The 17,090-nt window shown below is 31.5% G+C and overlaps 1 protein-coding gene across 2 annotated transcripts; it reads left to right on the top strand.

Annotated features, from left to right (window-relative positions):
* Positions 1-6,329: 6,329 nt before the first annotated feature.
* LOC133309896 (kinesin-like protein KIN-5C) lies at positions 6,330-12,760 on the top strand. 2 transcript variants are annotated; one of them, XM_061510760.1, is made up of 23 exons: positions 6,330-6,442; positions 6,557-6,686; positions 6,861-7,019; positions 7,118-7,467; positions 7,553-7,691; positions 7,796-7,893; positions 7,988-8,144; positions 8,677-8,746; positions 8,860-8,936; positions 9,211-9,264; positions 9,358-9,438; positions 9,522-9,633; positions 9,713-9,799; positions 9,886-10,061; positions 10,286-10,447; positions 10,531-10,638; positions 10,822-10,980; positions 11,067-11,150; positions 11,310-11,515; positions 11,598-11,699; positions 11,922-12,031; positions 12,301-12,452; positions 12,563-12,760. In XM_061510760.1, exons 1-23 carry the CDS (start codon positions 6,393-6,395, stop codon positions 12,758-12,760), a joined length of 3,021 nt encoding a protein of 1,006 aa, XP_061366744.1. In that variant the 5' UTR covers positions 6,330-6,392. The 2 variants fall into 2 exon arrangements, with proteins under 2 accessions (XP_061366744.1, XP_061366743.1); XM_061510759.1 differs by having other exon boundaries at positions 9,211-9,438.
* The last annotated feature ends 4,330 nt before the right edge of the window (positions 12,761-17,090 follow it).

Here is a 17,090-nt window from a genome sequence, read left to right as displayed (position 1 = left end):
TTTTAAATAAATTTTATAAATAAAATTTCCTAGGACACAGTTATTAAAGAAATGATTAAAAGATAAAATAGATAAGGAATTTGCAACTTAACATTGAATGATGTCTACAATAGACTATAAGAATGTTACATCAGTGACTCAAAAAATCTGCAATAATAAATCCCTTGGAAGAGAATTCAGGGGCATCTGTCTCTGTTTCTCAATCGCTCCCCGCTTTGCACAAGATGAAGTATCAACCATCGAAAAAAGGTTTAGGAAAAAAATAGGAATATCGGAAGGTTTCATAAAATAACCAAGATTAAGAAAATAATAAGAATTAAGAAACTAACATGTAGTTTACAAAAAAACAAAAAAAATAAACTTCATTATACATATAAATTAAAAGAAGTCGGTTGAAGTGTAGACACATAAATAATAAAAAATTTAATGACAAACATAGCTTTACGATGCAAAATGTGTCTTTTCATGTTTTTTAGCTTAAGATGGTTTACCATAAATGTATTTTATTAAACTTTTATTGTAATCAAACAAGGAATAAATAATTCCAAATTTTAAGTAATAAGCGAATTATTGTATATTAATTATCACATAAGATTAACTTCAGAAGTTGAAAAAGAAAAACGAACACACAAAATTTAGATTATATGGAATATTATAACGTCAAATAATTAATGTTTAACCTCATGTTAAATATTAGACAATCATTCACAATTGTTCAATCACACATAAAATAAATATTAAGACATAGTATATTTTCTAACTGTCTAATAATTATCAAATATATAGTTCAGCAACACCCAAAATAATGTTGATACTACACAACTTCTTCCCCAGCAGCTCTGTCCATACACAACTTCCTTTTCTCCAGCAAGGTGTCTGTGACTTCAGCAACAAAACTAATTAAAAAAAGTATTGGGGTCACTATACTGTATTAATAATATAGCATATAAAAATAATATGCAGTACAAAATTATAAACACACAAATAATTGGTAAGTACTTAACTCTTTCTCTATATTAATCTTTTTGTTAGGATGGTTAACTGAACAATTAAAATTTTCATCCTTGACAACTTAAGATTTTATAATCAATGGTGACAACAAAGTAAGGGAAACATCTACAACATTAGCACTATCACATGTTTGACTCTCATCATCTTGGTAAGACATTAAAAATGTCATACAAATAACACAAAAAACGTTTAATTTATAAAATTTGATTTTTTTTTATTTTAATTTAAAGATACTGCTACTCATTCTGGATCTGTTGATGCAACATCAGTGTCGCAAACATTATCGAATATTGTTTCATCATAAAAATTAAAAATACTTGTAAAACTAATACAAAGTACTAATATAATCAAATAACATTTGAAAACAAAAACAACATACATTCGAGTTAACAATAGAATTAAGGTATGATGCGATAATAGTTTCGTTGCAGCAAACTTTAAAAACTTGATATTTTGGCTCCGAGTATGATTCCAAATTCTTTTTTTTTTTACATTGACTTTAAATAACATTAATTTGTCAGTAAGAACATTGAGCTCTTATGGATAATGATCCAAATCACCACACTGCATCAAAATATTATACAAAGTTAATTTAATTAATTAATATTTCTTAAAGGAAACTCAGTGAACATAGAGTGTTGAGCAATTATAATCAGACCCTTTTGAAATGATGCTCGCGTAAATCAGCAGCACTCATTCCAAACAAATCAACACAGTCTCTATTGAACATAAGAAGAAATGCAGAATCTGTGTTATCCACAACCTTCACTTAAATACTGAATTTTCCAGACATTAACACTAGCTATTTAGTTACGCATCACAAAGGAATAAGTGAAATGCACAGTACTTTGTAATTGAAATGTTAAGATTCAAAACACGTTAAGGACAATAACTTACTTGGGATGATAAGCATCTAAATGTTTCCGGCAGTTCTTACAACACTATTTTCCAAAATCAGAACAAATGGAATATAGACAAAAGTAATGCACGTTGTAATTGAAATGTTAAGTTTCAAAACATTTTTCTAAGAGTTCTTGCAATAACTTACTTATGGTTCCAAAAGTAATGCACGTAATAACCTGACAGGTGAATAATAAAAAAATATAAGAACACAAAAAACACAATCCAATAAAGATATGGGAAAGTAGTCACCATATATATATATATATATATATATATGTATATATATATATATATACGGAGAATGTTATATTGACAAACTTTTTTCTTACAAATTTACAAACTATACTAAGTCTGACTAGTCATACATTCTTCATTGAAGTCTGACCGGTGAGACTTAGTGTAATTTGTAAGAAAAAAAGTTTGTCAACATAACTCCTCCCTATATGGGAAAAACATTTCTCCGGCAACTTGATATAAGTTTATCTCCGGCTATCCCAAAGCTACGTCTATAAATATATATAGTAGAAATGCTTTCACTATATATATATATATATATATATATATATAGGGGCAGGATATTCTTACACCGGTGTAAGAGTTAGAAGTCTTACACTCAATCTTAACCATTGATCCACTTATATCCAATGGCTCACATTACTAAAAAAATTTGAGCCCTTAAATATAAATGAGATCAACAGATAAGATTAAGAGTGTAACTTACACTGGTGTAAAATGATCCTTAGCCATATATATATATATATGGAGAATGTTATATTAACAAACTTTTTTCTTACAAATTTACAAACTATACTAAGTCTGACTAGTCATACATTCTTCATAGAAGTCTGACCGGTGAGACTTAGTATAATTTGTAAGAAAAAAAAGTTTGTCAATATAACCCCTCCCTATATGAGAAAAACATTTCTCCGACAACTTAAGATAAGTTTATCTCCGGCTATCCCAAAATTACGTCTATAAATATATATGGATTCATGTAAGATGAGAACTATATTCTCATGTATCGAATTACTAAACTCACGTCATGTGGAAGTTATTGTTAGAAGAAATTGTGGCAATGCAATATTTGGTTGGAACTTGTGTTTGGCCATAACCTCATCCTTTTGACTAAAGATTGAAAGATCAGCTATCGAACCATGTGCTGCATATTTATTTTCCGAGTTCTAGCCCATACTGATGGAGTAGCGGACGTGGTGGGACCCCTGCGTCATGTTTTTCGGACAATAAATTTCACGAGGTTTTTACTAAAAACTTCCTTAGTTCTTATACCATTAATTTGTAATGAAAAAAAATCAAGAAAATATATATTCTAACAATTTTTTTTTTTTATACTTGTTCTAACAACTCTTTATATATACCCGAACAAGTAAAATGTAAAAAAAATATGAATGTTTTGATTTGCAAATAGCATTACTCAAAATGAATTTGGTCCATGAAAGGCACGAAATGCACATGTTGGTAAAACAGAGCTCAATTTTTAATATACTAGCTTGCAGTTACATTATATCACTCGTTCTACTATAACTTTTAATAATTATTTCGTCATTACTATAAAAACATCACATTAGAAGTCAAACGCTCTATAATTTATTTTTAGATTATGAGTACATCATAATTTATTTCTAGACATTTTGAAGTTTGAATATTGATGCAAGCACATAAAAACTCAATACTATTTGATCTAGACCTAACTTATGTGAGATTAAAGTCCAATTCATAAAAGACCCAACAAGTCCAGAAAACCATTGCTTAACCATTAAGCGAACAAATTTATCCCACGTAACTTGAACATCTCGCGTTCTCTTGACACATGCTACCAGCAGGTCAAACAAGTGAACTTGACTAGATAAGCTACTTAAGACAACTTGGCTACTACTTGAACCAATAACTAAAGGACAACACTAGCTTGCCATGATATCTATAAGGGTTTAGCCTGACCATCTGATAATCTATAAGTGAAAGTTATCATTTTCCACTAGTAGAAATAAACACCGCCATACAAAGACGACTTAAGCAAGGCATCCATCTATTATAAATACAAAGGCACTAAGTCCATGTAAACCTGAACAACTTGAGTAATAAACTGATTTGGGTGTAGTACCTTTTAAGTACCTCCTTCAATCTCCTCAAACAACCCAAACACTTTCACACAACATCAACTATCATCTCACAGAGCATACCATAACCCAAACCCTCATCAAGTACCAGGTTCAACCGTATGTAATCCATACATTAAGACGAGTAGCTGATATCCATAAAGTATTAATTTTTTTAAATGAACACATCTGCTTTGTTATATTAAAAGCCATAATGCCCTGCGTCCGATGGTTACCATTGAAAAGGTAGTTGACAAAATTAAATGCCCAGTGCCTATCAAAAACCCTAGTTCAAATGAGAAGAAAGTACACCGTTCATTAAAGATACGTTTGGTATTGCACAAATGGAAATATGGTATAATACAAAATTACATAAATGAATGAAAAAGTGGGGACCTGTCACTTCATTTATTTGGTATCATCTAAAATAAATAAATAAATTCCATCTATTTGTTTGGTTTTCATCAATAAAATAAAAAATGCATGTAAATATGTAATAAAGCCAAATAATGAAGATTATTATTCTTATTTCCATTTCCTTTTCCTCTCCTCCTCCTTTTTTAGGAAGGTTATTTTTCTTTCATCAAAAAGGAATAAGGTGTTTAGCTGCCACCGGAAAATATTAAAAGCTGGGAATACAGTTAGATAAATATAATAAAAAAGGATATTAATTTCACATAGACTTTGAGATTTGCACAAAATAAATGACTAAAATAAATAATAAAACAAAATAAATCAAGTAAATAAATTTGTCTTTTAATGAAATGTAATTAATCAAGGTTTACTGTTTCCTTAAGCCTTTTAAATATTTGGAAACATGAAATTAATTCCATTTAGCCACAATAGATGGTGTTTATATTTACGATAAATGACTTTAATCAATTACTACAATCATCACATAGACATAAATATCATAATGTTACTTTTAAAAAAGGATTATAAGCTAAATCAAAATAACTTGAACAAATAAATAAATATGCATGATACATCTATCATTATATTAAAATTCTAAATTAAATGAAAAATATTACAATGGTATATACTAATTTCATACTAGCGATAAAAATTCAACCTCAAATTGTTATAAACTTGCTGCAAAGCTTTAACCAATTACTACAATCATTAAAAAGAAAAAATTATTAAAATTATTATCTATATTTGTTATAAAAAAAAAATAAAAAAATTATTAAAATTATTATCTATATTTGCAACAATTATTAAAATTACTACATCGAAAATATTTACCTTCAATAGCACGAAAGAAAGCCATACAAATTACTCTCTCTCGCGAATCCACCTGACAGGTTTTATTAATGTTCATGCTTGTATTCAGGGGTGGTCTTCCCACTTGATCATGGTGAAGAACTTTATACTTGAAATAAGAATGCAGACAAAATAAACACACATGTGGGTACTCCTTGAAGAGTTGTGATCACTTAATCTTCCTAAACTTGCAAATTGCTCAAGTGCGCTATACCAAGGGCTAATGAGTTTGAGCCCAGTACAGTCACGGTGATATTGGGTGAAAATCATGATATTTTTATAATTTTAATTTATTTCAGGGTTATTATAATCTTTATAATTTTTTAATATTTCAATTCCAAAACGACATCGTTTTGAGAGTAAATGCAGATAACTTATCTACAGTAACTCAGAAATATTTTTTTTGTTAAACTATTCATGTATTTCATGCATGGCCATGTTTATGTAACTGGTCAATTACCAGCTCCTTACTTTTTTTTCGTTCTACACATTTTATACATTAAATGTCTGTTTGGTGTGATGTATAAGATAAGATATGATAGTATAAACCCTGATAGTAGAAGGCCTGATTAAATTTTAATACTATACAGCGTTTGACATGATATTGTATAAGATAATATATTGTGTAAGATAATACTATCCAGTGTTTGGTAATGGACTGTATAATACTAGATTGGATGAATAAGCATTGGGCTCTTCTCCGTGTAAGATAGTCAGTTGACTTTTTTCAAGCTGAAGAAAAAACACGAGGCGGGCTCTTCTCCGTAGAGTCCAAGTTTAAAGAGTTGGGCTGATTGTTATTTGTTTCGGTAGCCCAATTGAGTCCAGTTAATAAATTGTTAAAAAAGAAGAAGGCGAACGACAGGGGTAAAATGGTCAAACTATAAGGTGGACTGGAACACCGTTAGATCGTGGTACCGAATCGCTGAGCCGTAGATATATAGCCAATAAGAAAAAGGGAAGAGCGGCTTTCAAAAATTCAAATCTCAAACCCACCACCCCCTCCAACCCCGCTCTCACATCCATTCAGAGAGAGAAGCAATTTTCAGGAACAGATCTAACACCCAAAAAAAATTAAAAATAAATAAATAAAAATCGAAAATGTCTGGGAAAGAGAAGGGCGTCAATGTTCAGGTTCTCCTCCGTTGCAGGTATTCCTTTTATTATTATTATTATTATTATTATTATTATTATTTTGAATTTTCTTCGTTTTTCCGCATTTGAACTTCTTATGGAACTCGAACTCTTACGTTTATGTATTGCAGGCCGTTTAGTGACGAGGAGTTACGGAGCAATGCGCCGCAAGTTGTGACTTGCAGTGAATACAACAGAGAAGTAGCGGTGTCTCAGAACATTGCCGGCAAGCATATCGACAGGGTTTTCACTTTCGATAAGGTTTTTCTTTTTACTTGTTTCTAATAATTTCACTTTTGTGTTTATCAGGACTAGCTTACTCTTTAATTGTTATAATTTCGAGTTTCATTGTGTCTCAGATTCGATGTATTGTAATTGCAAGCTTGAGTTAATAGAAATGCATATTGTAATATATTCAATTGTATGTTCTGTAAGGTTTTTGGTCCTTCTGCTCAGCAGAAAGATCTTTATGAACAAGCTGTTACTCCAATAGTGAATGAAGTTCTAGAGGGATTTAATTGTACCATTTTTGCATATGGTCAAACTGGTACGGGAAAAACCTACACTATGGAAGGGGAATGCAAAAGGTCAAAGGTATTGATTTGGTGTCTATACTCTATCTCATAATCATTCACCAAGTGTTACAAATCAGTCATCTTAGTTACTTACTTCATTTGATGATTCTACCACAGAGTGGGCCCAATGGAGAGTTGCCTCCAGGAGCAGGAGTCATTCCTAGGGCTGTTAAGCAGATTTTTGACACTCTTGAGAGCCAGAACGCTGAATATAGTGTGAAAGTCACCTTTTTAGAATTGTATAACGAAGAGATCACTGATTTGCTTGCCCCAGAGGAACTTTCAAAAGTTTCTTTGGAGGAGAAGCAAAAAAAGCAGCTTCCTCTTATGGAGGATGGTAAAGGTGGAGTTCTTGTAAGAGGCTTGGAGGAAGAAATTGTAACAAGTGCTAGTGAGATTTTTACTCTTCTTGAAAGAGGGTCTTCCAAACGGCGAACTGCGGAAACGTTATTGAACAAGCAGTCCAGGTAACTGTTGCTACTTTGTTGTTTTAATTGACACCTTGTCAAATCAGATTTCGATCTTATACTGAAATTCGGTTTTTCTTTTCAGTCGGTCACATTCACTATTTTCAATTACAATCCACATCAAGGAAGCAACCCCAGAAGGTGAAGAACTAATAAAATGTGGTAAACTGAATTTGGTGGATCTAGCTGGCTCAGAAAATATATCTCGTTCTGGAGCTAGGGAGGTAATACATTATGAGCATAACATTTGTTTAGTACGCCATACACCCTGGGAATTTCCTAATAAGTAGTAATTTTAATATTAGTTGAATTTTGTAATGTTTGTTAGGGTCGTGCAAGAGAAGCTGGGGAAATTAATAAAAGTTTGCTTACTTTAGGGCGGGTGATCAATGCACTTGTGGAGCACCTTGGTCACATCCCTTACAGGTTTTTATTTTTGGGCTCCTGACATTGTTTAATTCTCTGTATCTACGACGTTATCCCTTTCTTTGTATGCTTACATGGGTAAGTTGGTATTTAGGGATAGCAAGTTGACGCGTTTACTGCGTGATTCACTTGGGGGAAGAACCAAGACATGCATTATAGCGACAGTGTCTCCTGCTGTTCATTGCCTAGAGGAAACTCTGAGCACACTGGATTATGCACACAGGGCAAAGAACATTAGAAATAAACCCGAGGTTTGTTGTTGATTGGATGACTTAGTATTTGACAATTTTATGCGTATTTAGTCATATATCTTCCAAATATTTCTTGTGAATATGATCATAGTACTTTTTCAAAGAGATTTTATGAACCATGTATTTGATCCCATTTGTATTGTGCAATGTGCATTCATGATAACATATGTATAGCTAAATGTTTAATAAAATTGTTTATAATGAAAGTCTCGAACAGAGGGACTGATTTGATTGCTCTATTTGATCCATTGTTGGGATGAAGCTTAATTATCTATGTTATCAAAATCTTATAAATATTGGTTCTTTCGATTCATTTTGTTCAAGCATGCTGGGGCAACTTGAGTGCTTTTAGGGTCATTTTCTTTTTTAGAAAGGATCTGCTACTTAACAAGTTTGCTTCTCTGGTTTGACAATTTTTCTTTAGAATAAGATGCGCAAGATGTGAGGATGTTTTTCATTTTGCTTTAATATGATTCATTGCCGTGCCTTAAGCATTGTTTTTCACCTCCTTTTTCTTTTCTATTTTTTTTAGGTTAATCAAAAAATGATGAAATCAACACTTATCAAGGATCTTTACGGTGAAATCGAACGCCTTAAGGCGGGTGAGTTGCTTCGTATTTTTGTGGTTTTTTATTTGCTAAATTAAGATTTACTTGGGTTCTTTAGATTTCTTGCTTATGTGTCTTATGGTCCATGAAATTACTGACTTGACCAGAGGTGTATGCTACACGTGAGAAAAATGGAGTGTATATTCCAAAGGAAAGATACTATCAGGAGGAGAATGAAAAAAAGGTTATTGTTTCTATCTTCCTTTTTGTCTGTTGTTTTTCTGTTGCGATATGAATAATTCAACATATATTCATTAAGAACAGCAGTTCTGTTTCATGTGACTTTCAGCTGCTGAAATCACAGCGACAATTTTTATTTAGTGCCTTGGACATTTCTAGTTTCCTAGCATGGTTATTTTTATTGTTGTTCATTGGTAGGTGTAAGTATAAATTTGTTTGGTTGTTAAAGCCACTCTCTAAGGCCCTTCCATTGATGCATATGCTTTTCTTCTGTTTAGGCTATGTCAGATCAGATTGAACAGATGGGGATCACAATAGAAGCACATCAGAAGGTTTGCTTTCTTGAAAAACTATTATCTGTAGAAGATGCAATGCGCCTGCTTGTTGTTCTTGTTATGACTGAATTATTTTTTTGTTACAACCAGCAACTTGAGGATTTGCAAAACAAATACATTGATCAAGTTCGGCAATGCTCTGATTTGAGCAACAAACTTGATACTACTGAGGTGAGTTATCGAAGTTTTTGTTCTTTGTTGCTGTGAAATTATACATGCGCTTGCTTATTAGGTAAAGATGTTAAACCACACAGAAAAACTTGAAAAAGACTGATAAGTTGCTTGCCAACAAAGAGGAAGATTTAAGGAAATGTCAGTTTACCCTGAAAGAAAAAGACTTCATCATATCTGAGCAGAGAAAAGCAGGTATGCATTGCATGATCATGTTTCTATGATTGTTTCTCTTGTAACGTTGCTTTAAGATATTATTTATTATGTGTGACAGAAAATGCTCTGGCTCATCAAGCATGTGTTTTACGAGCTGATTTGGAGAAAGCTCTCGAGGATAATGCTTCATTATTTTTGAAAATTGGTAGGATGCCTTATTCTTTTATCTGCTTGATTGACTAAAAATATAAGAAGTATTAAATACCTTATTTATGTCTGGTAATTATATAGGTAGAGAAGATAGATTGAACTCGGATAACAGAGCTGTCGTAAACAATTTTCAAGCGGAGCTCGCCCAGCAGGTTGGTTCTCTTTGCAACACTGTTGCAACATCACTGTCTGAACAGATCGAACAACTACAATGTGTGGAGAAGCTCTGTCATTCTTTTTTGGGCATTCATGATAAGGTGCGTGCATCAAATATCCAATGCAGTTGTTCTTGTTGTTGACCTTCTTTCACGGTTTCATCCAATTTCTCGAATCCTTTTTCTATTGGGCTTTTTGTTCATTTAAGATCCACATTTCTTAGTTTTTTTGTTTTTTATATTATTTTTTTTGCTTTTTGTAGTGGTGTTACATTTATTGTTATCTTTTATTTTTAAAATTCTCTCAATCCCCTTGTTGTCTGCAGGCGGTTATTGATTTGAAAAAGAAAGTGACATCTCTAAGAGCCTTGTACATATCTCATATTGAGGCAGTGCAAAATGTTGTGCGTTTGCATAAGGCGAGCTCTGATGCTACCTTGGAGGAATTATCATCTGTTATATCCTCCAATGGTCATTCTATTGAAGAAGTATGTTATATTAATGTCTTTTGTACATTTTTCAAATTTTTTTCCAACTCTAATAGAATTTTTTTTTATTCCTGGTGAATCAGTTTCTTGCATCTGAGGCCACTGAAGCTGGTTCAATATTTGATGATCTCCAAAGTTCTCTTTCAACTCAGCAGGATGAATTGGCACTTTTTGCAAGGGAACTAAGACATGTATGTGCTTCAAGTTTTACTTCAGTCTTTCTCATTATTACTTTTAACAATTTAGTCAATTCTTTGTATTTTTCGTTTATCTTTCAGTACAGCTCTCTATACTTTACTTCAATGTTCTTTGTCCTGACTGATGTTCTTTATCTACTTTTGGTTGTGTTTTGTTCTGTGTATTGTAAATGAAAGAGATTCAATCTCAGCGTTGAACAAATAAATGATATCTCTGAGAGCTCTCAAGAATTTGTGGATAAGCTTTTCGAAGAATCAAAAAAGCTTGAAGACTATGCATCACAGGCTGACCAAGTGCAAATGAAGAGCATTGCTGAGTTTAAGAAAGTTTATGAGGTTATGATGTAATATTAACGTGTATGTTTGAAAGATGGTTATGGTTGTTGACATCTGATGTGGACATCTTATTTTATTCTGTACAGGAGCAGTCAAGATCTGATACAGAGAAACTTATTGCTGATATGACTAGTTTAGTTTCTAATCACATTCGTCGTCAAAAGGATCTGGTCAGTTTTGGGTGTTTTTTTGTCATATTTCTTTCTTATTTTTTGAGCCCTAATGGTTGATTTTTTTATTTTTTTTTTGTGTGTGGCGGGGGGCGATTTTTATGTGTTTCTGCTTCTGTCAATTTAATTGTCGTCATGGATTCATGGTTGGTCTTGCAGGTAGACGCGAAGCTTGTTGATCTTCGAGAAAGTGGAATCATGAACAAGTCATTCTTGGATGGACATGTGTCTTCAATGGGAGATATTGTGACCCATGCAAAAAGGAAATGGCAGGCCTTTTGCTTGCAAGCAGAAAAGGATGCGAAAGACACTGCTGATTATTCTGCAGCAAAGCATTGTCGAATGGAGGTACTCCTGCAGCAGAGGTAAGTGTTATTTCTCCAAGTTTTCTTGGTCTTCAACTCTTGATCCTCTCACAGTCTAACAATCTCTTTTTGAATCCTTTAGTGTTAATACTTCTCAATCGGCTTTGGATCATTCAAAGAGGACGCATGAGGCTGTCAATGAGATGGGGACCAAACATATATCTGCAACACTGTCACTTATCAGGTGTGAGGTGAATTCATTGTAATAAGAATGTCTTGGCTGCCCGTGTCTACCAAAAATGAGGTTCATTGGGGATGGGGGCGGGGAGGGAGTGTTATATGGTTTTGGTTTTGCCCAAGTTTATGCTTGGGTTACTGATGAAGGGTTTCACTGTTTTCTTAAAATACTTAAGTAGTCTTCTCATTAATAGGTTTCATGCGAAGTGATATCAATTACTTTGTACAGGAATGCTTCTGATAGCAATGAGCAACATGTCATGGAGATCGATTCTGCGCGAGTTGCAGCAGAGGAGGATGTGGCAGAGAACAGTGAGGATCTTCTTGAGCAGTTTGATGGTGAGTAGTGTTCTGGATCTTGGTCCTTTGATTTAACAGTATATTGCAGCAAAAATTACCAGTTGCAGATGAATTCGAGTGATTGTTATTACTTCCAAATATCTTTATGTGATTAAATAATGCATGCGAATACCCTAGCTAAAACAGTTTAACAAACATTTACTGGACTCTGCATTACCAATACCTCACTATTTTTATTTTTTGTTTAAAATATTTCTTATATATTTTGCATTCATGTGAGGTCCTTCTTTGTTGGGGTATTTTTGTAGTCGCGTCTGCACAAGAGCGGGAGTCCATATCTGGCGTGTTAGATGTGGTGAGCAATCATGCAAATACACTTGAGACGTTCAGAGAGGATCACGCTGGCCAAGCTGCTTCCATTGAACACAAGGCATGCGAAACTTTTCAGCAGCAGTATAGGGTAGGTTGACTTGGTCTTCTTTTTTTTTTCTCGGAAGATCAAATATAAATATTATTATTAAATAGGAAGAGTAACATTTTTTCCCATTTTGCTACCTCTTTGTCTTGCAGGACTATGAGCCTAGTGGTACCTCACCAATAAGATGTGAGCCTGATGTTCCGAGTAAGGGGACAATAGAGTCTCTTCGATCCTTGCCAATTGACGCCCTTCTTGAGGAATTCCGGGAAAATAATTCATGTGAAATTTCTGATGTCAAGGAGTTGAAACCATCACTTATTCCACGTTCTCCTCTCATCCAACTCAACTAATGGTGGTAGTAACTTGTTCGGTTGGGTCCATTTTGGAATCAAATTTGTGCCTGTATCTGTAATATCGCATTGTTTGTTTACCATTAAAATTGTTCTGAGCATGCGTCATTGGTTGATCGGATGTAATGTGATATCTCGGGCAAAGTACTCATGTAAATCCCACCTTGGGATGAAATATAGGATAAATAATTATTTTTATGTCATGTTCTCACCTGTCATTAATTTTTATTTTTATTTTGGAATTTTTGAAAGGACAATTCTTTTCCATCTCACTGCTTAGATTTTGAACACAAGTTATGCTTCTAAAATTAAATCTTCAGGTTCGACCTTTTTGTTGTTAGTAAAAGTGAAACTTTCAGGCTTTCAGGTGATAATAATAGGGTAGGTTGTTCTTGTAACTTTTTTACGCTAATCACTTTATATAATTATTTTGTTATTATTAGATGAAAATTGAATTAATTGTTCTAATTTAATGTTATTTTGTAACTGTTAATTTGATTTTAATATAATAAGGAAAAGAACGATTGTTAAAAAACAAAAGTAGAAGGTAATAATAGTCAAACTCTTTAACAGAGAATTAATAAACTTATCACCAGGAAAAAAAAAGAACTTAATTTGTGTAGTTTTAATTTTTAATAATAATATTTCACCAAAACAAAAAATATCGATTTTTGCTATAAATACTTTGTTTCTTTTTATGAAAAAGTATATTGTTTATGAAAAACTTATTTAACTATGGTTGAATTTTTTAGACATGTTTTTTTTTTTTAAAAGTATTTTTTTCCTTAAAAAATTCAAATTAGTGGCCCTTTAATATACCTAATGACTAGAGGCCTAATAGATCAATTATAACAGATAAATAGAAATTATTTACATTTATTTACACTATTAATTTTTATTTAACTAAATCAATTTATTTTTTAATTTTTAATTTACTGTTAAAATAATAGTACCAATTTAGTATAATTTATGTGAAATAAAAAATAGTAATAAAAGAGGAATTAGCATTGACAATCAAAATTATGTCATGTGACAAAATATGGTCATTCTTTCTGGCGTGTCAGGTTCCGCCATATTACAACCTAATCTCTTAATATTACTAAGGGTAAAGTGTGTGACATTTTAAAGGATGTAAAGTTGTGTCATTTTAAGAGAGAGAAAGAGATAGATAAAGAAGGAGAGAGAGTTGACAAAAAAAATAAAGGTGTGGGTCCTACCTCTTTGTGAGAGTGAAAGGATATAAATTGTGTTATTTAAAAGGATAAACATTTTTCCCTATTACTAATGGGGTAGCGAGTCTAAAGTGGAGTGGATGGATAAATTTTTTCCATTAAAAGGTATTTTACAATTTACAATGATTTTTTAAATGGAGCACATTTGTTTCTCAGTCGGTAAATCAGTTAAATCCATTTGGTTTTTCATGGTTGATTTTCTATTTTTTGAATTTTGCTTGGCCTTTTACATATTGCCTTGATTTTGTAGCTGTGACTTATTGCATTATCCTGCATTTTAAATTTATGTCTTCCATTTCTAGCTTACTTGTTGAGTCATATTATACTTTATTATTATCAAAACTTAGTCTTTCAAAATTAATTAATTAATTAATAACTATTTTATCTCTTATTCAAAATTATATATCAATATGTCTCTCTTTAATCGATTAATTTGATGATTTAATTGATTAAATGGTCAAAGCTGGAAAAAATGGTTGACTTGAAGATATAATCAATTAAATCTTCAAGTTAATCAATTAAATCTCCCTACAGACACACAGGTCAAATCTCCTCCATAAACAAAAGCAGATTCCATGCAGAAAAAGCAAATCAACAAGCATAGATAACCAAACAAACAAAGAAACCAACAAAAGAAAAACGATTCTTGGAAACTGGATTGATTTACATGAACTGATTTTGTTACTTTCCTTTTGATATAGTACGAACAACGAACCGTTCCCGTCTTGCATATTCATCATAAAAATACTTAGTAGAATCTTCAATCAGTTTTCCTCGGAGGTTATTTGAATTTAATGTAATAGTAGTTGATTGCGATTTGTATTTAATAGGAGCTGATTGTGTTTTGTATTTAATAGGACGCAATCAGCTCCAATTGAATACAAATCGCAATCAACTCCTATTACATTAAATTCAAATAACCTCCAATATCGTGTTTGTCTCGTTCAATCAATGCTTTCACGCTCTTTTGGAATATTTAATCGATTAAATATAAGTTTTAATCGATTAAATCAATTAAGAGAGATATTTAATTGATTAAGAGGGAGAATTAATCGAATAAATCTTCAAGTCAACCATTTTTTTTCTTCTAGTTTTGATCATTTAATTGATTAAATCTTCAAGATAATTGATTAAAGAGGGACCGATTAGTAGATACTTTTGGATAAAGGACAAAATAATTATTAATTAATTAACGAATGGCACAAGAGTCAAAAAGCCCTTAGAGTTTTGATAATATTATTTTTACTAGATTCACATAACTGCGTTCAACCCATTGGTCGGGTGAATTTGAGGTTTATTGACCTAACAAAGAGAAGATATATACGATAGTTGATGGAGATGATAACTGTAACAATCCCCGAAATAATAAAAAAATAGACTCTTTTTTGGTCTAATTTCGTGGTCCATGTAGAATTCAAGCGCATATTATTGATTTTATTATATTGTTATGTTTTTATATTTTTATTGATTATTTTAAAAATTAATTAATATTAATATTTTCAATATTAATTAATGGGTTCATTTTTTCTAAAATTATTTTAGAAAAATTTGTTTAATTTTCACCGAAACTACATTATTTTGGGACGAAATTCATGATGTGTTTGTAATTTTAATTTATTTCAGGGTTACAAAAGTCTTTATCTTTCTAATTTTTTTATTTTTCAACCCAAAATTATATCATTTTGGTAAATATTAGACAAATTTTTTCAAAGTAACTTTAGAAACTTTATTCCCTTAATTAAAATTAAGCAATATTGATTTGGGTTTTTATCCATATTAATATTTTCTAAGTTAATTCAATATCAAATTAACAAGAATTCTTTTGTATTTGAATTAATGAGAATTTTCCTATATTTTAAATTGATTTTATTGGATTATTTATTTTCTTATAAAAGGTCAAATATAATGCTTACCAAAAAAAAAAGGTGAAATATAATGTCTTGTTAGAAAAGAACAAAGCAAATATTTTTTTAAAAAAAATATTTCTAAAAAATTCTATTAAAAATATACTAAAATGGGTCAGCTTTGCACACGACGATATGATACGCGTGCAAGACGCCAGAAAAAATTTGTATCAATGCGCTAGCACATTTTCTAGCATAATTATGTAGTAATTTCTTCCTCTACCCCGGAATTAATGACTTAATACTTTGCACTTAGCATTTACTTATAAAAATAATTATAATTTACTAATGTTTAAGTTTGTCGTACTTTTTAATTTGTAGCAGATGAAATTATTAGGATTAAAGTGACGTGGTTAATTATTTAGGAACCACAGTTTTACAGATTAATTAAAATCTTGCATAATATTACCAAAAAGAAAAAGTTGCATAATACAGTTTTAAATAGGGGTCCAAACTATGATGACCTAACCGAAAAATCGATAACCGAATTAATCGAATAAAATTGGATTGGATTTGAAAAAAATATCCAAAGCGAATGGATGATTACATTATCAAACTAAAGGAATTAGATCAGATAATTTTTGCTTTCGAAACCGATCCAATCCAGACCGCGAACACACCTAATTTTAAATCTAATTATATCAATTATTTGGAAGTTACACGATAAATAATATTCTTATAAATCATTTAGTCTAGTGTCTTTGCCTTTTAACGAACAAAAAAATGAAAATATGGATTAAGGTGAATCCAATAACACCTGCCTACAAAGGGAAAAATATTAATAAAATTTTTATAAATAATTTAACCATATGTCTAGCTATTTGAATTGTTCAGAAACAACCCACTACAAAGTGTGGAGACAACATTTCAACGGGTATCTCTACAAAACCAAACATAATCCAAACAGATTTTATGGTCTTATTTTGACATATACGTAAAAAAATTATGGATATTACAGCTAGCAATTTTTCATAGGCACAAGCATTTGGCAACGTCTTTCTGAAACAATTTTTCACAAAGAAGTTGTTATGACTGTTTTTTTGGATCGGTGATGCCGTTGCGAAGGCTTCAAGGTTATTTTTTAAAAGTCAAATATATAGATTATTTTTTAAAAATATTTGAAATAAAAAACAAATAAAATAACTACTCATTATTACATAGATGAATATTGACCTAGGTTCCTGTTTGAGTCTC

This window comes from Gastrolobium bilobum, unplaced genomic scaffold (genome assembly GCF_033153095.1).
Source record: "Gastrolobium bilobum isolate Gb01-03AN ecotype WA unplaced genomic scaffold, APGP_CSIRO_Gbil_v1 utg6679, whole genome shotgun sequence".
Classification (NCBI taxonomy): domain Eukaryota; kingdom Viridiplantae; phylum Streptophyta; class Magnoliopsida; order Fabales; family Fabaceae; genus Gastrolobium; species Gastrolobium bilobum.
This window is presented reverse-complemented; position numbering and strand designations above follow the sequence as displayed.

Coding starts and splice junctions, on each gene's coding strand:
- LOC133309896 (XM_061510759.1), top strand. CDS start 6,393: ATGTCTGGGAAAGAGAAGGGCGTCAATGTTCAGGTTCTCCTCCGTTGC. Junction 11,151..11,309: donor TTCGTCGTCAAAAGGATCTG/GTCAGTTTTGGG, acceptor TTGGTCTTGCAG/GTAGACGCGAAGCTTGTTGA. Junction 12,453..12,562: donor CTTTTCAGCAGCAGTATAGG/GTAGGTTGACTT, acceptor TTTGTCTTGCAG/GACTATGAGCCTAGTGGTAC.